This window comes from Alosa alosa, chromosome 13 (assembly GCF_017589495.1).
Source record: "Alosa alosa isolate M-15738 ecotype Scorff River chromosome 13, AALO_Geno_1.1, whole genome shotgun sequence".
Taxonomy (NCBI): Eukaryota; Metazoa; Chordata; class Actinopteri; order Clupeiformes; family Clupeidae; genus Alosa; species Alosa alosa.
The window spans coordinates 692,805-718,473 of NC_063201.1; the positions used below are offsets into that span (position 1 = coordinate 692,805).

A 25,669-nucleotide genomic window follows, 5' to 3' on the forward strand; every position below is an offset into this window, starting at 1 on the left:
ACTTTTGATTCAAGACTTTTATTTTATAACGTTTTGTGTTGAGTACAAAAGAACTTTGAGGTCCTAGGCTAATGAGTCAGCTTGCTGCACTTACAAGGGAATTCACTACTTTCTATGAAACTGCGGAGATATACCTTGAGAAGTGTTTTAACTTCTCAGAAACTGGGCACTTGTTCAACATCCAGTGTTTCAATCTCAAAGAAAAAAAAAGAAATCAGCTACTGGCAATTAACCGCAGCTGTATCCACCCTTCAGATGGAGGATGAGCTTGACTTGGATGAGCTATACAACAAGAACTGTGTTCTACAAGAGGTCTTGCCTAATCTGGAGATAAACAACCACTCTGTAGGTGAGCTTTGGGCCCAAGCACTCAGGAGCAGGTCTGGCTTCCCACAGTATGCCAAGCTACTTTCTTTCATTTTGAGCATACCCGTAAGCAATGCATACTCAGAACGAGTCTTTTCAATTATGAAAGGTGCCTGGACCGATGTGAGAAACAGGTGCTCATTCAACCTGGTCCGCAGCGAAATAAAAGTAAAAATAAATTTGGTAATGAATTGTGCAGAGTTCCATAAATACAGTACATCCTGGGAAAGACGGGAGTGCTGGCAGCAGTGAAAAGCTCGACCTTTTTGTCCCCTTTCTGTTTTATAGAGTAGGCCTAGATGAAGAGAGCGCAAGCTGCAGCAGCCGCGAAGCCGAGGACATTGAATGTGCAAGCAGCGCAGCAGGTAGAGCCAGCAGTGATTAATTGGTTGCGTCATGTGTGCAAAAAAAAATACTTCGGAAGTTCGGCCTTTGTCTACTTTATCCTTATTCTGAAAGGTCTGATGTGCACTGTTACGCAGTCATTGTTTTGTTTTTTTTCCCACAATGACATTTTGAGTTCATGATTTCTCTGTTGTATTTTGAGGCAGACTTGATGTTTGAATAAAAATGTGTTTTGGTACAGGTTTGAAAATTCATTATCTTTTATAATAGTCTATGTAGGCCTACAGTAGGCATACTGCACTCACGCATGCACATGCACACAAACAGGCACGCACAGACTCACACGCTTGCATACACACACAGGCACGCACGCACAGACTCACACGCATGCATACACACACAGGCACGCACACACAGACTCACACACATGCATACACACACAGGCACGCACATTAGCGCACACACACACACACACACATACACATTAACACAAAGGCACGCATGCACAAACACACCCTAACGCACACACATACACATGTGCACGCACACACACACACACATAAAAACACACACATGCAGGCAAGCAGGCACACACACCATTATTTGCCAAGATATGCTCATGTGTTTTGTAATATGCCCTATGGAAACTCCCCATAGGACTTTTGGCTACCCAAAATGCATACTGACAATAAAATGCTTACTGTGTGGCAACCTCTTGGTGTAGAAGCATAATCCTGCTCTCAAATGAAAGGTAACAATTTGAGGTTTCTTGTAGACTATTTGGAATGTATGCCAGGGGTTCTGATATAGAATGACTACACAAAATATGAAATGATTACACAAAAGTCTCTATTTTTTGCATTTTCTTTGTTGGTTCAATGGGTGTGTATAAGATGGACTACATATCTACACAACTAATATTTGATAAAACAACATAAATGTTAAATTTCTAGGGATTCCTGTGAATACCCAATATGCTGCATCTACTTATTGCTAAGGGATATACACTGCAGCTAGAAAGTAGGGAGGCACCAAAGGATTCAAGATTCAAGATTTCTTTTATTACATCTCATTATAGGTTTATAATAGAGTAAAATTCGTTGTTTTTTTTCTCCTCAAAAAATAAATAAATGAAAGGGTGTGTGTGTGTGTATGTATGTAAAAAAAGAAAAAAAAAGTGCCTTGTTGTCTTCAGCATGAGTTCAGCAATCTAACTGCTTGGTGAAAGAAACTACTTTGGAGTCTGGTGGTACGAGCTTTCAAGCTTCTATATCGTTTGCTAGATGGTAAGTAGATGGTGGAAGCTTCTCCAACACACATCCCCAACATACTTCCAGCACACTGCCCCCAATACACAGCACATTGTCTCATGAGGAAGCTTCTCCAACACACATATTGCACACTGCCCTCTCCCCACATACACAGCACACTATCCCATCTCCCCGTCATCCCCCAACACACACACCAAGACCCCTGGCAGTTGGGTTAGCCCCTTGAGCCGTGGATCTGCCCAAGGTTTCTTCCTTGGTAAGGGAGTTTTTCCTTGCCCCTGTTGCTCTTGGGTGCTCCTTGTTGGTGTCCCCCACCCAATCCCAATCCTCCCCCACCTTTTTATGCAGCCCTTGCCACTTAATCTACTAAACCCCTCTTCTACTGCACTTTTTACCCCCATTAATGCACAAATAGGCTGACACCAGACATAATTTCACTGCATGTCTTACTTCCAGTAACTATATGCATGTGACAATAAACTTCCTTGTATCCTTGTATCCTTGTAATAGCTCAAATAGTTCATGGTTGGGATGACTAGGATCATTCAAGATTTTTTTTGCCTTCCTAATGCATCTTCCCTCAAATAACTCCAGTATGGAGGGTAGGTCACAGCTGCATATGGTCTGTGCTGTACGCACAACTCTCTGAAGTGCTTTTCTATTGTATTGAGAGCAGTTCCCATACCATGCAGTTATGGTCCCAGTCAAGATGCTCTCAAGGTGCCTCTGTAAAAAGACCTCAGGATCTTGGGTCGCATACCAAACTTTCAAAGGCGGAAGGGGGGGACATTTGTGATCAAATTGAATTGAGACATAGTAAGATTAATCTGACCATGTAAAGCACTATACAGATTGTACATGACAAATGTTGTCATATATGGATTCCCAAGAGTTCAATCTTTTAAATGGTGTATAACATTACTATGCTACATAGCACTATGGTGCATACAATTGATTTAGAATATTGGGGGGAGGTGGGGGGCACTGCAATTGTCCCGCCTGCAGTGTAAACAGTTTTAAGTGGACTCTTTTGGAGTCAGGACAATTTTTTCAGTTTCCATTATTTGTCAATTTTATTTTGAAGTTTTTTTCCCCAGTTCCCTGGCTGTAGCTGATTGCTCTGTGTATGACTCACCCGTGTTGTCCTGATAGTTTTTTATTTTTTTTATCTTGTGTTCGATACACCTGTCTGACTCATCTTGACATATGCCAACAAACCAAATATGACATTTGATTTGTCTTCCACAATGTTTAGTAGTCATGATAATCTGTCTGTCAAAAGGCAGCATGACATTTTGATGATGGCTTACTAAGCAGGTGTTTGTGTATAAATTTATATAAATATATCACAGGATGGAGACATATTGAGGGACTTTTGACGGCAGCAGAATCTTGGGTTGCTTGTAACAAACTTCCTGTAGTATGCTACATGAAAGATGGAGGATAAGAGAGGGTGCATGAGGAAATAAGAGGAGGGAAAGAGAGCATGTGGCCTAGATTGATGTGGTGGTGAGGCACTCATTCTTTAATCCTGTGGAGATTATTTGCGCAGGATGCATGGCCGTTGTGGCCCGGGAGCAGTGTGTGTGTGTGTGTGTGTGTGTGTGTGTGTGTGTGTGTGGGGAACAGGCAAAAATGGCAAACTCACATTTGACTACAGAAGCCTTGCAGTCAGCAAGAACTGCAGCCCTCCTGGGACCAGTGCACAGACCCATCTAATATACGCACACATACAATACACTCAGCACACACAGTACACACACACAAATACACACACTCCCATACACATACACACACACTACACACATTCCCATACACACACACACACACACATATGTGTTAATTACAAGCATCTATTACAATTACAATTACAGTTTGTCCCAACTGATGAGAATGTAACCTGAGCAAAGGGTTAGTGAGGAGGAAAGGGTTAGTGGGGAATGAAGATGGGGGCTGCAACAAATATGTCCTGCATTACCCCATGGAATTGCTATATCATATCATTGTCATCCATTGCCCCATGTAGAGTTGCTATATCATATCATTGCCATCCATTGCCCCATGGAGTTGCTATATATCATATCATTCTCATCCATTGCCCCATGGAGTTGCTATATATCATATCATTGTCATCCATTGCCCCATGTAGATTTGCATTTTTCATTGATGTCGGGTTCCAGGCTGGACAGTTGCATAATGCATCTCAAAGCACAGACATGCAATAATAAAGAAAGCTATATGCAGGCATCAGGAGATGTATTGCTGTGCGTTGCAGCTCCAGGGAAAATTACAGTATTTGTATTGAATATAAGGTCCATTTTGCATACAGCACTGACATTTTTCACTATTAGGGTGTCGCCATGCTTTCAGCATCCATTAAAGGGCTTAACTGACATTTTGAGTTAGTTATGTTTGGGGGGCTATTAGTAGTACATGCAGTGAAATTATAAATGTGTAATGACCAGTGGCTACCAGCAGAGGGAATAACAGTGGTTGACCCTTTTTTTCCGCAGAGCACCGTGCTTTGGCAAGGTCAGTGTATTGGATTGTAACTAAGTGTTCATGTGTGTGTGTCCAGAGACAGCATGAGTTGAGTTGTAAGCATGGATTTAAAGATGCAGTTGGCATGTCTGACAGATTGAAGGGACTTAGCCAAAATTTTGAATGTTTGCAACTCTCATGCCCCTCCCCCACTACCATTGAGCACCCTCTCATCGAGTTTGTGCTCGTCAGTGTGCACCAGACTGCACCAGACTGTGATTGACAGTCAGATCTCACACAGCCCTGCTCTGATTGGACCAGAAGAACCGGAAGCTGTGGATTTTTCCAAAACAAATAACAGGCTCTAGCTGGAGGTAGAAGTGCGGGTTTTCTTCTAAAACCGGCTGATTTATGTTGTTCTGTCGGTTTCAGTGAATATGATCAAAAAAATTATGCAGCTTTAAAGGTGGATAGTGAAGTGCTTTTACGTAGTGCAAGTGGGAGGGAGTTCCAGAGTTTGGGGCCACTCACGCTAAAGGCCCTGTCACCCATTGAACAGAGATGTGCAGTGGGGGTGGATAGGAGGTGGGCATCAGTGGAGCGTAAGGTGCGGGTTGGTTGGTAAGGGGTCAGGAGGATTAAAAGATAAGAGGATGCAAGATTGTGTTGGGCTTTGAAGACGAGAAGGATGATTTTGAATTGAATATGGTATTGTACAGGGAGCCAGTGTAGTTGATGGAGGATGGGAGTGATATGTTGCCAGGGCCTGGTATGGGTGAGAACTTTTGCAGCGGAATTTTGTATGTATTGTTGCCTGTCTTATTTACTTGCTGAGACACCAAAGAGTAGGGCATTGCAGTAGTCAAGTCTGAAGGTTATGAAAGCATGAATGAGAGTCTCAGCAGTGATGGGGTTAAGGGACGGGCAAAGTTTAGAAATGTTTTGAGATGGAAGAAGGCTGATTTAGTGATTTATTTGACATGAGAATGAAAGGAAAGGCTAGAGTCAATGATATTATGACACCAAGGTTTTTGACTTCAGAGGTAATGGTGGGTAAGTAGCCAGGGATGGATAAATGTGATTGTTTGAGCTTTTTCAGTACAGATGGTGTGGCAATGAGTATGGCTTCTGTCTTGTCATGGTTTAATTTGAGAAAGTTCTGTCATCCAGTTGCTTATGGCATTGAGACAGGTGACCAGATTGGAGGGAGGGAGTGTGTGGGAGGGCTTAGTGTGAATATAGATTTGTGTGTCATCAGCATAGCAGTGGAAGTTTAAACTTGCACTGTTGCACTGTTGGACTAATGTTGGACTACTTTTTGCACCTTCACCATGACACTCACTCTCTTGAGCACCTTGCCATGCACACATAACTAAGGACTATGGTTGGACTACTGTTTGCACCTTCACCATGACACTCACTCCCTTTAGCACCTCACCAGTCCCGGCCCTGTCACTACAAGCGTCTTTTGCTTGATCACCCTCAAGCACATTGGACTTTCTTAATTTAATTTATATAGTGTATTTAATATTTAGTTTTGTTAGTTTTCTTATCTTTCTTATCTTCTACTATCTTTATTGTACAGTGGAGTTTAGTTATATGTTTATACTTATACTTATGTTTACCTTTTCTACTGTAAGTGCATGTTGTGTGTGATGCCTGTATGCTACTGAGACCCTTGAATTTCCCCTTGGGGATCAATAAAGTATCTATCTATCTATCTATCCATCTATCTAAACCATACTGATGTAGAATATGACCAAGGGGGAGGATGTAAATGACGAAGAGTAGGGGACCTAGGACAGAACCTTGGGGAACACCATGTGAGAGGGGTGAACTGGGGGACCTATGGAGACAAACTGTTCCCTAGCAATGAGATATGACCTATGGAGACAAACTGTTCCCTAGCGATGAGATATGACCTAAACCAGGAGAGTAGAGTGCTAGTGATGCCCCACGGGTGAGCAGTGTGTTGTGACAGATCGTGTCGAAGGCAGCTGTGAGGTCCAGCAGTAATAAAATGCTGACATGGCCTGAATCAGCCACAAGGAGTAGGTCATTTGTGACCTTGACCAGGGCCGTCTCTGTGCTGTGCCTTAATTTTGCGCAGCTCAGGTGTAAACCATGGAGCAGAGCGTAGAGAGGAGACCGTGTGGGGGCAAGGGGGCAAGATTGTTTAACATATCTGATAGACGAGAGTTGTAGAGTTGGACAAGATCATCAGGACACGTGTTAAGTGGCTTGTCCATGAGTTGGGATTGTAGTGTGTCCGATAGCTCAGCTGTGTTATTGTTCTTGGTGTTCTGAAATGTCCTGAAATCTTAAAATATTGTACTAAAGGGCTGAAAAGGCAAATCTGGCTGGGGTGCGGGTGGGGTGTGTGTGTGTGTGTGTGTGTGTGTGGATAGAATAATACAAGATATCTACAGAATATGTGATACAGTAATATCGCATTTCATAGAATACATTGGCATGAACCATTAACAATCAGTAGCTATCAGGAAGTTGCAAGTTAACAGTTACTCATCCATGCTTATATTATTAGTGGGTTTGATCCAGCACTGCAAAAACTGCTTATCTAACAAAATCTAACCAAGTGTTATTAATCTTATATCAAGATAAAATATTGTTTTCGGTATAAAGAGACTTACCTAGCGCTTTCTTGTGAAATCATTTGACTTAATTTAAAAAAAAAAAAGACTTATTTTAAGACATCTCATCTTCAAAACAAGCAAATTTGTCTGCCAGTGCGTTAAGCAAATTTGTCCTAAAAACAAGCAAATTTGTCTGCCAGTGCGTTGAGCAAATTTGTCTTGATAAGACTCCTTAAAATAAGTTAAAGTCTTCTTAAATTAAGTCAAAATGATCTTTCGAGAGGGCGCTAGGTAAGTCTTTTCATACTAAAAACAATACCAAATAGATTTTTTAATCTTAGTATAATATCAATAACACTTGGTTAGAATTCATTTTTTGCAGTGAGCAAGACCACTATTGTTCTTCTTAAGTTTACTTATATCTTCTTTTTCACCCACTTTTTGTACTAACTACTGCTCCTAGACCGTTTGAGCTATCGACGCGGTTCAAACTCCAAAAATTCAGGCCAGAACCGGTGTAGGGAGCTTGTTACTTTCGTGTCGCTGGCCCTTGGTGTCCTATGCCCAGCTAGCTCCATTCAAACTTAGTCATATATACAGTTGTATAGATTATTAACATTAAGAAACACACATTCATTCAGATTTTATACAAATCCACGCTACACTACTGTTCAAGTTAGGTTACTCATCATTGCCCGGCAAGAAGTCTACAACCAATTCAATTGTCTTGCCATGATCTGTCGACCTTACAGACAACATTAAATTACTGTAGGTTCTGTATGCTATTTAAAGCCGACCTAACGATGAGTCCCTTCATGACGGTGTATTGCAATGCATTCTGGGTGCTGTGCTGTGATTCGACGGCTCGTCACCTGACCCACCAAACAACGATGCTTGAACTAAACGTAGAGTAAAAATAAATCGCTACCAAGGCTCCAAATAGCAACACACTTACACCGTAGCATGAGGGTATCTACATGTAAACCGAAGCATTGAGAACTGTGAAAGTCTACAGGCGGTTTATTAAAAAGAAAAACAGTACCGTTCACATATACAGATGGGCGCTGTTGTCATATGCTTTACGTGATGGCCATTCATCACACTGTTTGGATGTTACTTGGCAGTCGGAATCAGAATTACCTTAGCTCTCAGTAAGTGACAGTTTATTATAGTCATGTGATTTACATAAAGTAGTAAACAACAGTAATGTTAAACGTGTCAACAAGTTAGATTCTACCCCACAAGCCACAATAGGGAACGTTCAAGTAAGCGTTAGCACATACCTATTAATGTTAGATAACATGCTAAGCATTGAAAATGAATGCGCTAGCAATAGCCACTGCTTTTTTTCAGCTGACGCCCTGGAAATGCGTTAAAAACGTAATCAGCCAAATTGACTCACTTCTTAAGACCCTTGGTATGGTGTTACAACGATGTGGAGTCGAAATGTAAATTGTTATGTTTGTTTGTATGGTTTTAATGTATAAACAGACCAACCGCGATTTTGCAATGAAGTAAATGGAGTCATTTTCGGTACTACTTTCACGAGGTCTGTAGTTCTGTCACACAAGTTCTGTCAAAATTTATCTTATCTTTGAACAGACTACATGGTTATCTTCCTTAGACTTCGTAGATGTAGTTTCGAAGTGTAAATATGGTTTTAATGTGTAAACAGAACAACCGCGATTTTGCGAGCTAGAAAAAAGGAAGTGAATGAATGAATAGTTACTGCTTTTCTGAGGGCTGGCTTTCTCATAAAATCGACGTAATCTTTGAAAAGACTACCTGGTTATCTTCCTTAGACTTAGTAGATGTAGTTACTACAATTTGGAGTCGAAATTTGAAGTGCAAATATGGTTTAAATGTGTAAACAAAACGCCTGATGTTTAATATATGTTAATGAATGGGCACAGTATTATTGTGTACAGTAATGGGCTATCAGTAGTATGTAAACAGTTCATGTTTTATGTGATTTACATAAACTTGTAAACAACAGAAATGTTAAAAGCTGATATTGTGTTTCCCGAATTCTTACATTTAGGCATTCAAATGAAAGGTAATTAAATAGCATATACTCAGTGTATGATGCTTGCATGAGGGAAACATCCCAAAACAGCGGCACCCATATAATTGCTGTTGTTTTGAGAAGTATTTCTCATGCAAGCATCATGCAACAATGCAAAAACAATGAAACTATTGTAGGCCTAATTATATTTTACATTAGTAAAGCAGTACTCTGATGTGCATGCTTTCACAAACTTTTGTGAACAATCTTAGAACTTTAAACATTGACTGTTTTGAAGTGCATGTATAGCAATATAGTATACAAATAATGATAATTGTGATATCATTACAATTTGATGGGGGGGGGTGGGAGGAGGGGGTGGGTTCATGTAGGTGGGCCCTATGACCCCAAAGTATGCCTTGACTGGGCCTCAGGTCAAAGAAGTTTGAGAAAGGCTGATGTAGACGACAAAGCAGCAAGGAGGCGTCGTGTGATCATTTAAACAAGTTTTATGAGCTGGAGCAGGTCGATGAGGGTGGGAAAAATCGTACATTTCTGTGCAAACTTTGCCCGCACTTCAGTCACATTGTCTTTTAAGAAAATGCAGTCCATTTTTCGGTTCCAGCAGCCAACAACCTCAGAACTGACCCTTCAAGCCTCTCAGGAGGCGCTGGCCTTCTAACCTAGTGACCACCATAGCAACCAGCATGATTGCCCTAGCAACCAGCATAGCAATCACAATATTTATGCGTTTTAGCTTGTTGGATGTTGCGTTAATGCAGATAACTTTTGATCCATGTGCCCGATTTACATAAATGAGGTACATTTGGAATCCTTGGATGAGGCCGAGTTCCATGCACCTGATCAAACCCACTCTTGCAGTTCCTCGGAACCGCAAATCTAGTTGTAGATTGTCTCATCAGTTCAAGTCCTTGCAGAATCATGACAAAATGGGGTGGGTGGGGGTCACAGACCTAATGCCAATGTTGACAAACAATATGAAAGCACTAATATTGCAAGGGTATCTGTCCTCATTTTATTGTCCGAGAGCATTTCCCCTAAAATGACCCTTTGTATTTCACACTTTGGGTTCCATGAATCTTTTAGCAAGCTCACCTTACCAAGATCAACTCTGGAACTCTTAAACAATCATATTCAACATGGGAGTAACTATAATTTGCCCTTGCAACTGACTGTGCTGTTGTCTTTGTTCATGGTCATGAAGTTGTCCGGTAACACTTTATAATAACTACACACAATTCATAATTTATTAAGCCTTTGTTACTTATTAGTTAATGGTTTGTTCATCATTAGTAATTTCCTGTTCATACATAATTTATCATCAGTAAAGCATTTGTTCACACATTTATAAATGGTTTGTTCATAGTAAATAAGCCTATCCAAAAAATATGTTTGTAAGTACATGATTTATACTTAATAAGTAATGAAACAACCACTTATAAATTAAATCATGTTCTTATTATAAACCAGTTGCAAACTATTACAAAATGCTTTGTTCATCATTTGTAAAGCATTGTTCCTATGTTAATTCTCATAAATAAAGTATTTATACACACAGTTATAAATGGTTTGTTCATAGTAAATAAGCCTATATCTAAAATATGTTTATGAATTATTGTTAATACTTAATAAATAATGCAATAATATTTTGTTGATGAATTCATATTTCCATTATTTAACAGTTGTTACACATGCACTAATGATTAGTTAGGGTGAGGATACATATTTTATAAACCACTTCCTAATACTATCCTAATTCATGATTAACTCAGGAGTTGGGAGCAGGAAGTGGTTAGTTAATGATATTTTGTGAGCTTATCTAAAGTGAGGGCTTTCTATGCCTTGCAACACATTTTCAAATGAGTTGTAAAGATTACATTCACATTCATTCATTTAGCAGACAAGCGACATGTCAATTAAATTGAAGGCCATTGACATAACAGTGAAAGCCAGGAATCGAAACCCCAACTTTTCAGGCTACTGCATGCTAGTCCTGCTCCTTATCCACTACACTACCTTGGCCCAGACAGAAACTCCTACAACTATGCAGGAGTTTCTGTTTTCTTCTACTACACACTGTTAAGCATTTATTAAACATCTGTTAACTATTATTAAATGCTGTATTTTTTGTTTGTAAAGTGTTTGTTTGGGGCAGCTGTGGCCCACTGGTTAGCACTCTGGACTTGCCGGTTCGAGCCCCGACCAGTGGGCCGTGGCTGAAGTGCCCTTTAGCAAGGCACCTAACCCCTCACTGCTCCCCGAGCGCCGCCATTGTAGCAGGCAGCTCACTGCGCCGGGATTAGTGTGTGCTTCACCTCACTGTGTGTTCACTGTGTGCTGGTTGTGTTTCACTAATTCACTGATTGGGATAAATGCAGAGACCAAATTTCCCTCACGGGATCAAAAAAGTATATATACTTATACTATATACTTAAAGCATTATTCCTACATTAATTCTCATCTGTAAATCATGTTTACCCACAGTTAAAAATGGTTTGTTCATAGTAAACACGCATATCTATATTATATTTTTGAATTGACTGTTGTAATACCACTGGGCAGGTGTAGTGTAGTGGATAGGGAGCCGGGTTAACAGGCAGTAACCCATAAAGTTGGGGGTTCAAACCCCGGCATCCACCAATGTGGCCTTGCCCTTTAATTTCATTGACATGTGTAAGTTGCTTTGGGTGAAAGTTTCAGCTAAATGAATAAATGCAAGGGTAAACTTTAAACTCATTTGTAAATGTGTTGCAAGGCATAACACGTCCTCACTTTAGATGAGCTCACAAAATATCATTAACTAACCACTTGTAACTCCTGAGTTAATTATTAATTATAGTATTAGGAAGTGGTTTATAAAATATGTATCCTCACCCTAACTAATCATTACTTAATCAAAAACATATTATTGCATCATTTACTAAGTATTAACAATGATGTATAGACATATTTTAGATATAGGCTTATTTACTATGAACAAACTATTTATAACTGTGTGAACAAACGCTTTACTGATGATAAATTATGGATGAACAAGAAAATACTAATGATGAACAAACCATTAACTAATAAGTAACAAAGGCTTAATAAATGATGAATTGTGTGTAGTTATTATAAAGTGTTACCTTGTCCACACAACACCATAAATATTTTAGTCATTATTGACTCGTCCAGTGTGTTAGATACTTTCACGAGAAGACCAAACACCTTGTAAAAGTGTATTTCCTGCTGGGTAACTTGTTTGCAGAGCAAAAACAAGCTCCAGAGATGTAGATGAGCAGCATCTCCAAAACAGGCACCCCAGAAAGGTGGATATTCCGATTGAAGCTTATCAGCACAGGCACCCCAGAAAGGTGAATATTCAGATTGAAGCTTATCAGCACAGCATTGAAAAGCTTCTAAAAGGAACACATTTCAGTTCATGCCTGCAGTGGCCAACAGAAAATGCACTGATCCCTCAGGAATAAATAAGGAAGCGATGTTGCATGAGGTCAGTTGGGATCATAGCCGCCTCTGGGGACAGCTCCTATGCCCCCTGTTCTCCAACGAAGACGACACAAGTCAGTGAAACATGACGTGTTTATCCCCAAGACTAGTTTGAGGCTTTGCAACCACATTGGCCCCAAAGGATAGCTGTGACAAAGGACAGCATCTTTCTAAAGCCCCGGTCACTGCCTGTCTTTGGTGTTGGGCATTAGGCATTCAGAATTGAAGGAGTGTGTAGATGTGTATCGAGGGCTGGAGGCATTGATAGTCCCTGCCTGAAATAACATTTACATTTACTGCTAGCCCAATTGCAATGCAAAGGGAGAGGGAGAGAGAGTAAGAGGTAGATAGAGAGCAAGAGAGAGAGAGAAAGAGAACACAAAAAATCACTGTTTCATATCTTCACCATTTGTCTAAGAATTAAGCAGCCTGGGAGAAAGCTAAAAGTTCCAGTTCCCAAAGCTCAGATAAGACTTTGCATTTAAATGAAATCAGTGGGGGTGTCTGGTTGCTCTAAAGCCCTGTATTTGAACTAGGTGAGGAAATACAACTGCATAGGATCAGAGTAGACACATCATCTATTTTAAATGTGTGCTTCACTGATGCTAAAAGGGGCACATGTTCTCTTGATGTAAAAGAGAAGCCTGACTACAACAGGGATCAGAACGCAACTATAAATGTGCGGTTACGGTAACACTTTACTTGACGGTATCTACATAAGAGTGACGTGACACTGTCATAACTTGTCATGAGAAAAACCGAATGACACTTGACAGAAGCGAGGACGGAAGCCTTATGTCATAAATGTTTATGACTTGTTTCTAATACTTATGACACGTTCATGACAATGTCATGTAACTCTTATATGTAGATACCGTCAGGTTAAGTGCAACCGGATATACAAGTTGAAACAGTTCTATGCAGTATGAGTTCTATGCAGGATGAGTTCTATGCAGGATGAGTTCTATGCAGTATGAGTTCTATGCAGTGTGCAGAGTTCTATGCAGTGTTGAATTAGCAGTGGGACAGTGACAGAAGCCCAGTGAGACCGCCTATTGTGTGACTACTGACTGAATACGTGCTGTATTGGAGAGAGAACAATGATATTTGTTGGTAAAAGAGTCACGCAGCTTCAACCATGTTGTACAGATAAACATAAATGCCAAGGTTGGTTATTACACACAAACACTTGAAATTATTTTCTTCAGTACCCATACCAATAAAACGCCCTGGCTAAATTCTGAAGTACTTGTATTGCAGATCACAGCGTATTAATTAATTGGGCACCTCTCGTTTTATCTCTCTCTCTCTCTCTCTCACACACACACACACACAACTGAACAGAAATACAGTTTGACAGGACATAATGGCGTCGCCGAACTAAGCCCACCACAAACACAAAATAATTCACTTCATTGAGCTGCCTGATCACCAAGCTGTCTTCAGCTCCACCGCGTCGACAGGAATACAAACATTTTGAAAAAGCCATGAAGGCCAATCCTGCTGCTGGACCAGGGCTCTCTGGTGAGGAGAGGGATGTGGGGGGCGGGCGAGTGTAACCATCACTCCCTTCGGCTAATTAAAACTAACGACTCCAGGTGCCGCTTGAAGCCGCGGAGAGGAGTGGCCGGGCGGCGTGTTTGTGCGGCTCGTTCAACTTCATTACAAGCACCATTCATTCTACTTAAGAATCTCCACAGCATCGTCTCAACACCTGACACGCGCAGCATGCAATTTGGTGGTGGAAGTGATATAAATGCAAATGAAATGACGATGTGAATAATGTTGGGGTAGGAAATTGTGATGGAGACGGTCAACCTGTTTTACGCAAAGCACCCCAAAATGTGTGGCGCCGACCATGTGTTAAATGTTATTCACTGTATGCTGTAACATTTGTCTTGATCTCTTGGTCATTCCAACGTGTCATGCACGCAATTTCAAGCAGATTTTCACCATTTGATGAAGCGAATTCAGGGAAGATGAGGGATAGAAACTATGTGCTCATGTGTGAAAGGTTAGCTCAATGAATTGCTTCCAGAATAATCCATTAGAATAGGTCAATCATATTATGACCATATTTGAACGAACATAGCCTACATGTAGCCTAATGCGCATAGGCCAGCATGGTTTAGCCTAAAGCGCCTGTCATCAACAAGGTCCAGATAGGACTACAGCATTGAGCAATTTTGTAATTTAGGCAAATGCACTGCTTGAGTTGAGCTATAGAACCAATGTGTTTACAAGCCAGTAATCACAATCTTAGGATCATACAGGTCTATATATATTTAGGATCATCCAGGGCTATAGAGCTATATATATTTAGGATCATCCAGGGCTATATAGCTATATATATTTAGGCTCATCCAGGGCTATAGAGCTATATATATTTAGGATCATCCAGGGCAGGCTATATAGGCCTGCACATTCCGAGAACAAGAATGACATGTAAGTGTACTGATGTATACTGTGTTTATTAGAAAACCTCACTTAGTTTGCATCATTTATACATAAGCAATAATTAAACTATTTACACTGAACCATTTCTGGGAAAAGTTAACAGATAATATACAAAAAAGTCAGGTACAAAATAATTTAAATATTACAAAAGGTTCAGCAAATAGTGAACAAAACCCTACTGTTTTGAATGACATCACAATTTGTCATAGACTCCTGGTTAAGAAAATGAGCTGGAAGAGAGCTAATAGAGTGTACTCATGTTAGGTAGGCTGCAAAGGTTCCATACGGAGGATCCCGGCACAAGTGGTCAGGAAAGACTCCTGAGCCGAATTTGAAAGGAACTGACAACCGTCAAAAAGCAGTCGGTTCCAGTCCGGGCTTTTCAAAGGATCTGGCTGCCCACATTCGTCTTCGAATTCCACCACTGCTTTAGAAAGAAACGGCATCAATAAGCCTTGTGCGTGACGGTAAAGTCTCGACGGCCGCCTCAATGTCCGCGGGTCTCAGAACTTGCAGCAGTATCCACATCCCTTGTTGCGGCAGCAGTTGCAGCAGTACCGGCACATAGACAGGTGACTCTGACGTTTTGTCCTGAAGAGGGCCTTTGAAGAGAAGTGAGAGGATGGGTGTTAAACAGGTTTACTGTGTGCGATGACGCGTCAACACATCAAAGCAAATTGTGATTTCATAATAATTCAGGTCCCTTAGGGAAGGCACAGCGTCCTAGATTACAAGAGAAAGGCTAATTGTGTTTGGCTATTCGTTGAGCCTTTAGCAGTAGCCTACATACCAGGGGATTCGTGACTTCTGGTGATGTCACTGCGAGCTCCTGTGTTTCTGTCGTGGGTCTCCATGTCTGCCCAGTCTCCCCGGTCTGCACCTGAGCGTGGGTAAAGTGTTTAATTACACCTGAGTGTGGGTAAAGTGTTTAATTACAGAGCAGTGCAGACAAACCGGGTTAAAATGACTCTATCTGATACGTGAAACCTTGCATGCGTTTTATGACGGCTGCATAACATTTGAAGTAGGCTACCGCAAAGAAATGATGAAAAAATCACTTATTTCAACTCACCTCAGAGAAAGGAACAGCAGCACTGCCTGATATGCTAATACAGGCGACCACTACCATGGCAGCAATGACTGTTGTGAAGAATCTCATTCTAAGTTCTGATGCCTTCTGACTTTGTTCCAATATTGACGTTCCTGGGTTATGTGTTGTTTTTCTCTTAGTGTAGGCCTTTAATCTGCTAATTTAGTCCCCGTTTTAAAGTTTTCTTGAATCTGACAAAGACGACTGGGAGGTCTCAGGAAAGTTTTTATAGTTGTCTGTTGTTGCTGTAGAAGTTCCTCCTTGTCATACTGGCTAGAGTGATGTGCACGGCTATTTATGGCCATTTGGTGAGAACCTTATTCCCGCCCTCTAGAGCTGCCCAACCTCTTCTCGTAACCTATTGCTCAACTTGGTTGGGATTTGGGAATTTTTGACTTTGACTGGAAAAGAGGTGCAGCGGTTACATCACAAAACCAGGGTTTTGAACTAGGCTACTGGCAGGAAAAACGGTGTTCTGATCAATAGCCTGCCAGCCATTCACAGCCAATATTAAATTCAAGATCAAGTTCAAGTTTATTGTCATGGACTCATAAAAGGATTTATCAGTAATGAAATGTCTTATGCTCAAGAGCCAGCTAGTTACCTGTGTGTCTCTGTGTGTGTGTGTGTGTCTCTGTGTGTGTGCGTGTGTGTGTGTGTGTGTGTGTGTTGTGTGAGGATGCCATTAGAAGTCATCAGTGGATCCCCCCAACACTGGCCACTACCAAAACATACTAATGTATGAATCTTTTACATGAATATACACGTGAGTCACAAAAGCTGACTTCATCTCATCGGCAGACAGAGAAATGCAAAAACACCACGCAAAGGGACAGTGAAGGGAGAAATTTCATTAGCCTATAGGATAGGATATCAATAACCCTGATAGGATGCTACCTACATTAGGCTACTGTGCTGTGATAACCCTGGTAGGGTGCTACCTACATTAGGCTACTGTGCTGTGATAACCCTGGTAGGGTGCTACCTTGTCCCATATAGGGCAAAGATGGCGGACTTCAGAGGTCCAAATTACTGAAATATATGTAGCCTACGGCATAGCTGTCCAAAATATAAGCGCCACTCAGTGTGCATGCGTGTGGATGAGTGTGTGCACGGCATACCATGCGTGCCTGTGTGCCTACCTATGTGTGTGTATGTGCATGTATGTTTATGTAAGTGTATGCGTGCCTGTGTGTGTTTATGTGTGTGTGCGACCATGTACAGGCCGATTGGTGTAGACTTCAGGCCTAGGCCCTGTAACCGCCTAGCTCCACTCATCCATCTGGGATCGATCTATTGGAGAGGTGCTTCAGAAGGCTGGATCTAATCAAAAATCCTTGCATATGATTGAATAAGCCACTTGTCCATCATCTATTGACGTGCTACTTCAACCACTCACATCGAAGCCCACACTTGACGCTGAGAACAGTCTCACAGTCGCTTCTACGCTATGTCACATCTATGAAACTCCCGCCCTGCGTCCTGATTGGCTCTACCATAAAATCTGGTGCCGTAATCACTCTCAATGGAACCGATCCCAGATGTATGTGAGTGGAGCTAGGCGGAGCGAAATTCATCTGGCGAGAGTCAGGTTATAGGCCCTATGGTTCTCGAGATATTCACAGAAAAAAGTGTCCAACCGATTGGTGTACAGTCACTAAATTTACACATATATTCATTTATTGTGTGAACCCACCATGAACAGAATTCCACAAAATGCATGCATTCAGAGGGTGTCATAATGATCCTACACGTCAAATTTTATGCCGTTTTGAACATGTCAGCCAAAGATACCTGCGATTACAACACCTCTTTTTTGTTTTTTATTTTTAACTAGGTGGCACTATACCTCAAGTGAATATGGGATGGGTTGACATGGCCCCTTGAGACCAACATACAAAAACAATTAGGTCATTCTAGGCCCTGCGGTCCCTTTTGGGGGGTCTGGTGCAGCGGGTTGGCGAAGGATCAAAACAAAAATCAGTGGTTCCTACGAGCCCACCAAGTTTCGCGTAGCCTGGTCTTTCAATGTCCCGTTAGCGCGCCGGTCATTATAACCTCATTCATTAGGAAAGTACAAGTTGTGAATTACAATGATGGCAGAAAGCTACAAGCTACAACCAGTGGGCCTATATGTGATCTGTATTCATGGGAATATTTACCATATTTAAAATAAGCCTATGGATCTCCATACATAGTTTACCATATTTAAAATAAGCATATGGATCTCCATACATAGTTTACCATATTTAAAATAAGCCTATGGATCTCCATACATAGTTTACCATATTTAAAATAAGCATATGGATCTCCATACATAGTTTACCATATTTAAAATAAGCCTATGGATCTCCATACATAGTTTACATTTTTTTTCTTTGGGAAACTCCATGGGAAATTCCTGTCTCCTAAAACCTGCACTGGCTGCTCTCAGCTCATCTCTCCTGCTGACATTGGAAATTCCTCATTCGGATCCGATTAGTCCAGACGTGTGGCCTGAAATTGAAAGAAGCGCACCATTTAACACAAGTGATGTAATTGTAGCCTTTCTCACAAAATAATTATACAACCATTTATTTAATACCTTCATTGAGGTATTCTATGGAAGGAACCTGGATTTGTAAAGAGCCGGAGAGCCAAGCCATGCAGGGCCAGAGTCACAATGAACTGAGCTCTATGCAGTAATATGAATAGAGCTCTATGCAGTAATGTGAACTGAGCTCTATGCAGTAATATTAACTGAGCTCTATGCAGTAATATGAATAGAGCTCTATGCAGTAATGTGAACTGAGCTCTATGCAGTAATATTAACTGAGCTCTATGCAGTAATGTGAACTGAGCTCTATGCAGTAATATTAACTGAGCTCTATGCAGTAATATGAATAGAGGCATGGGATTGAGCTCTCCAAACTACACTGTATAATTCTCTTAACTCAAATGGCCATTACAGGATTGGCCCGGTCATTTCTGTGAGACCAGCACTCTATCTAGACTGTGTTTAAAACTGTATTCCCAGTCTTGATTGGATGGAATCTACAGTTTCCACTCAAGGTGTTCAGCCACACACTTGCGAGCATGTACTGAACTGATCACCTACACTCAGGAATTAACATCACACTATTTGAAGAGAGTATTTTCCTAGGACACCAAGTAGCCTATTCACATTTGGTAAAGACAGGTTCTAATCAAAATTCACTTTTTTAAGTTTATATTTGTCATCATTCTGACACATGACAAGATTCAACAATCATGCTGTGACAATTGTGACATTTGGTGAATAGGCCTACTTGACATCAAATGACACATTTCACAAATGGAAATATCACATATCCTTGTTGTCATGACCAAACTAATGATCAAAACATGTTCTGGCTGTGTATGCGTCAGTCTGTCTCATTCAGTGATAACCCTGTGACAGCCATTATTGACACTGGACAGGCAGGAGACCACTGTCAACAGATGCACTGATGAATGAGTCGATAAATGACCCGATTGGCATCAGATCAGAAATCAGTTTTCTGCTCATTTCTGCCTTGAATATGCGAATATGAAATCAGAGCTCTCTCTCTTTACCACCATGTGTGTTCACAGAGAACACATACAGACACTCACAGAAAACAAATCATACATCAGGTGACATCAAGCATAGATGCTTTGTCTCACAGAGTTACCCATATTTACCCATACTTACCCATATTTAACCATATTTAACCAACTATCATCAGCCCTCTTTCATGATCAGCAAAGGTCAGTCAAGTTCACACAGTCATCTTACACAAATAAAGTTTTGTACACCACCATCTTGAATTTCCCCTTGAGGATCAATAAAGTATCTATCTATCTATCTATCTATCTATCCCTGAGCTGAATGGCCATTGAAATGACAATCATCACTATCCTGTATGGCTGATGTCACCCTTGGTCAGTTAAACATAAAACATTTATAATTACGGTGAGATAGTGATTAGGTATTATGTTTACAATAATTATGGTGAGATAGTGATTAGGCATTATGTTTACATTAATACATTCATTTGGCAGACGTGTTTATCCAAAGCGGCTTACAGCAATAGAACTGTATTACTGTATCCAAAATCTTGAGCGCTGAATCTGTTCTCACTGAAAACTTAAAATGCGTGCGTGCGTGCGTGCTTGCGTGCGTGCGAGTGCCGCCAGTACTATCAGTGGGGAATCTTGTGGGCAAACACAGTCCGGCTCCACTGGGACGGCTACTCTCCCCCCTCTCTCTCTCCCCACGTCCTGTTGTCGGGCAATGACCTCACACTCTCCCTCCCTCCCTTGTTCCCCTCTTTCTTCCTACTCACCCATTTGTACACACCTGGGAATACCCCCACCCTCTCTGTTTCTCTGTCTCTCATTGTTTTTCTTTTCACTAAATCCAGTCTGACATGCATTGCTTTCACTCACCGTGCCTTCCAGAACTGTCTCTAAGAAGAGTTATCACTAGCGTAAAAAGAACGCCGGTGCAACACAGATGTCTTCTTAATTTATATATATATAGGTGCAAATAGCTTAATTTATATATATATATATATATATATAGATATATATATATATATATATATATATATAGGTGCAAATAGCTTAATTTATATATATATATATAGGTGCAAATAGCTTAATTTATATATAGGTGGAAAACAGTGACTAACGTTTCGATGTAAGGTTACATCTTCATCAGAGTCCTGAGTTATCACTATCCCGGTGACTAACGTTTCGATATAAGGTTACATCTTCATCAAAGTCCTGAGTTATCACTATCCCTTTTCAACAACACTTCCTAACTGAGACAGATGCCTCTTCTTAACCAGAAACTGATTCATTACACATGCGTGTCATACATACATGCATGTCATCATAAGCACAAACAATATGCCCCATGTACACATGGCATTCACGAATGAAAAATATCAAGCTGTTCCTCTGAAACTAGGCCAACTTCTACCCCTCACTATGCACCATGCACCCTCACTATGCACCATGCACCCACTCATTAAAACAGGGACACACAGACACAGTAATAGGCACTCGAGTTCAAAGACCTTCCAACAGCGTCTTCTGGACTAAGGGCTATGTTTGCACCCTCTGGAGGAAATATGATGCCTCAGCAAACAGCAGATGTGTGACACATTTTCTCATGCCAGTAATCCAAGATTGATATTTATATATTTTTGTTACATTTGTTTTTGTGCATATATTTTGCAGGGAATTTCCTCATATGTGACTTAAAATACAAGAATTACAAAAGAGCTCCTAAATGTCCTTGAGGTTTCAGGAGGTCAACCCATTTCTTTAATCAATTCCACCAAGGTCTTGGCTCCTCAGAGAAATACAAGTAAAACTGAACATACGCACTGTAAGAACTGCATGTGTTTTTTGTAAAGGATATCTTGGGTTTTGAGACTGCTATCAGCCATGGCCAAGATTTGTACATTTGATTATTTTTTTATGTGGATTTGTTTTCTCCCACATTTCATTATTATTATTATTATTACTACTAATATTATTAAGAACTAACGTTCTGTAAGACTCAACGAAGGTGTTCTGACTCAACGAAGGTGTTCTGTAAGACTCAACAAAGGTGTTCTGACTCAACGAAGGTGTTCTGGAAGACTCAACAAAGGTGTTCTGGAAGACTCAACGAAGGTGTTCTGACTCAACAAAGGTGTTCTGTAAGACAAAGGTGTTCTGTAAGAATCAACGAAGGTGTTCTGACTCAACGAAGGTGTTCTGTAAGACTCAACGAAGGTGTTCTGACTCAACCAAGGTGTTCTGTAAGACTCAATGAAGGTGTTCTGACTCAACGAAGGCTTTTGTTCCCTTGGTGAGTGGGCACACACAGTGGCCCTTGTAAACACACAGAAATGCTTTGAATCAAAAGCACCTAAATGATCTTCAAAAAACATTTTGTTCACCACAGACATCAGCATCCCCACACACACACACACACACGCTGCTGTAATAGTTACTGCATACAGCTCCCTACTTTTCTGTTGAGATCCGCATATGCTCATTGTGCAGTGTGCCATCTCAGAAACAGCCTTAGCCTTCATGCTGCCTGACCTCCTCACCCCATCAAGTCTACATGGCCAACACACACACACACACACACATCACATGCATGCACATGGCCCACACATACACACGCACTATATTTAGCCTATGACACCACCCTACATAGACACATTGCTCTGGTGAATAAATCTGTTGCGCTGTATGAATTAGTAATGCGTAATAATAAAGCTGTTGGGCTGTATGAATTAGTAATGCGTAATAATAAAGCTGTTGAGCTATATTATTATTATTATATGAATTAGTAATGCGTAATAATAAAGCTGTTGGGCTATATTATTATTATTATTATTATATGAATTAGTAATGCGTTATAATAAAAGGAACTCAGCACACATAGACAAGCAGACTGCTCAGTCCGTCAGCTGAGTGTGTGCAGTGCAAACTCTGGGCTTCCATACGCAACATCATTCCACCTCAGCAGGCACATGATGGCTGTCTGGTACTAATAACTATGGCTGGGATGGAGAGTACACTCTCTTACAAACACACACAGACAGAAACAGTGTTTCAGGCGCGCCTCTGTTTCTCTGTCTATTTTGAATAAAGTCGAGAGGTGGGGGTGACAGAGCTGTGCCCATTTAGGCTGCGGGGTTTTGTACTCAGTAGACAGGAGCGTGCATTCGAAAAGAGATGCAGTGCTGTTCCAGGCATGAACCGAAAGAGGTGGCAGATTCTTGACTCTGGCTCTTTTCTTTAATGACACGCGCAATAGATCAGGTGTGACACTGTCCTCTCTGGTGGATTGCCGAGTTAGGGGTGTGAATGACTTTTTAATTAAAACGATCCCATTTGTTGTCACGGAGGAAAAGCACTCGGGGACACACATGCAGAGGTTAAAAACGGATTCCGCTGGTGTTATTGATCGACGGGCATTCTGCGACGGAGAGACGGAGCGGGATGGGGAAAGTGCTACGATGTCCCAACAGCCTGGCCGCTGGAACAGGAGGTCAGAGGTCAGCCACTTCAAACAGAACGGGGGACATTCAGACGCCTGCCTGTGTGCTTGACTGGCGGCTGACAGACGGGCCAAAAAAAAAAGGGATGATAACTAGGGGAGGGCAACATAATATGGAGAGACAATTAGTCCTGAACTCAGTCAAGAATCACTGTAATGTAAACCACTCAATAGTTCATTAATGATTACTAATGATTCAAGCACCCAATGCTGTTAAGCAACAATACTGATTCTAAGAGTTTTAATCCGACATATTCAGACAGGTTCTTATGCTTATGACTGAACTTATTGTTTTCTGGAGTAAGTTTGATAATTTGTGAATTGACATGGAAGAGGAGTTTCACACTGTTGGTTGTGAAATGGGCCGCAGATTATTTGAGCATGAATACCACTGTGGCATGTCCCACCACTGCAGAAATGGATCTCCTCGGATACATTTGGACCAAGTCGCTATATATGTTTCTGGTGAACATGAGGAACTATCTGGTGCGCACCAGAACGACACACACTCAAAAATGTGCACATGTAGCCGTGGAGCACTATAAGACTGGTATGAATATGCATGTGTAGCCGTGGAGCACTAGAAGACTGATATGAATATGAATTTCAATTGACTCAAACGAAAACATGAGCAGTACCCATGTTTATTTAGTTATTTATTCATCCAAACAGCATATCAAAAAAGAAATGGCCCACTGTGGAGGACCCACACAGGAAGTAGCTCTCAGTCAGGTTAAGCTGTTAAGAAGTAGGGTCACAGGTTTCACCTGCAATTAAAAAGTATTCCAAAAAAATAAATTCAAAATGCATGAGAACACAGCCCGGTCCTTGGGACTGCTCATGTGCTATTCATTCAGAGTGAGAATTACTCACACACTCTACCCAGGACCACCCCCACACTTAAACACACTGAAACAGACTTCAAACGGGAGCATGACTTCAACAGAACAAAAATAGAAAAGCATAACAGCAAACAGCAGGTTGGCAGCTTTTTCCTGGTTCGAATGCAACTAAAATGGATTTCATGATCTGTGATTGTGGATACTAGTAGCATCCTGCAATTGCTAACTGGTACCTGCCTTGTAATTTATAGGCATTGTAGCAATTACATAGCTTCCGCTTGCCATCGATAATATGGTGAGCACTCCAGGCAATGGTGGCCTCTTTCTTCACATACCTAGCCTGAGAGATAGAGAAGCAGCACACAGGGCTCTCACTCACTCACTCACACACACACACACACACACACACACACACACACACACACACACACACACACACACACACACACACACACACACACACACACACACACACACACACACACACACACACACACACACACACACACCTTAGTGCTTTTTATCTGTTGGAGTTTTTGATATACAGCTATAGTTAAAAGGTGAGTTGAGAAAAAAAAATACAGATTTTGTTTTGTTTCTGAACATTTCCTTGCAAAGATAAACTGAGTAGAAAGGAGTTGATTTTTCTCAACAAAAGAAAAAAAAAGCACCACAGAGCTCTCTTCAGATCTTCCTCACATCCAGATGGCAGATGATGATGATGAAGTAACAAACATTAGAAAATATTGGTGTCTGTTCATTGTTTCAAATCTCAAAGACAGTGGACTACTCTCCCCAATATCAGATGGGTGTGGGGAAGAAACAATTAGCATTCCGTTGAAGCATAATGAGGACAAATGATAATTAATACAATTCAAAATGAAAACAAATAACAACAAACCCTAGGCAAACCCATGTAGGGAACTGACAACACTGTTTTACAGAATTAGCCTAAAAAGAAACAGCAAATTGATGTACATTCTTTAGAAATTGGCCATGATCAGTCAGTAACCATACAGACCCAATAAACAAAATACTTTCATTGAGGGCCTCAAAGCCTAGTATTTCACCAATCAGAAGTTATTTGCCTTATTGCTTAGGCCTCATAGAAAGACCACATTTCTTTGCATATTTAGGGGTGGGATTCAATCAGGAATTTTGGCATCCGCGACGGTCTCAGTGAGGCTGAAACGTCCTTGAAATGCCTTTGGTCCTGTTGCCAGCATATCACCTCACAGATGTAGTAAACAGAATGTCTTGAGCACCATATTTGTTTCTTTTCTTTGCTTTGGGAACAGCAAGAAAAAAATAACGATAACAAGGCAGAGAGCACAGTTTGTCAATTACAGTACTCACAATGTCCCTTCTCTCATACAGGCTAAATATGACAGGTGACGCCTCATTGCATTTTCAAATATGAATATTTCCATATGCAACTGATGATTAGCAATAGGCTGAGATTGCTTCTAATGACAACTTTGGTCATGTTTAGCATAAGCTTGAGTCCCTACAATTAGGCCACAGTGGATTACACAGTCCCTAAGGAATCCAGAATTCAGGATAAAACACAATATTATTAGCATTGCTCTAACGTAAATGTACATTCTAAAATTGACATGGTGCTGCAAGGTCTGTTTGTAATTATGGTCTGGGTTGAGAA

General features: G+C 40.9%; 1 protein-coding gene across 1 annotated transcript; it reads right to left on the reverse strand.

Moving 5' to 3' along the window:
* Positions 1-15,021: 15,021 nt before the first annotated feature.
* LOC125305407 (hepcidin antimicrobial peptide) lies at positions 15,022-16,387 on the reverse strand. The gene is made up of 3 exons (XM_048260100.1): positions 16,099-16,387; positions 15,817-15,906; positions 15,022-15,628 (listed from the first exon to the last, which is right to left on the reverse strand). Exons 1-3 carry the CDS (start codon positions 16,183-16,185, stop codon positions 15,530-15,532), a joined length of 276 nt encoding a protein of 91 aa, XP_048116057.1. The 5' UTR covers positions 16,186-16,387; the 3' UTR covers positions 15,022-15,529.
* Between the last annotated feature and the right edge of the window lie 9,282 nt (positions 16,388-25,669).

What these genes read in the sequence shown, in the direction of transcription:
- LOC125305407 (XM_048260100.1), bottom strand. Translation starts at nt 16,185, where the DNA reads ATGAGATTCTTCACAACAGTCATTGCTGCCATGGTAGTGGTCGCCTGT. An exon ending in CTGCTGTTCCTTTCTCTGAG is followed by an intron (nt 15,907 to 16,098) that starts GTGAGTTGAAAT and finishes ACCCACGCTCAG; the next exon opens with GTGCAGACCGGGGAGACTGG. An exon ending in CAGAAGTCACGAATCCCCTG is followed by an intron (nt 15,629 to 15,816) that starts GTATGTAGGCTA and finishes TTCTCTTCAAAG; the next exon opens with GCCCTCTTCAGGACAAAACG.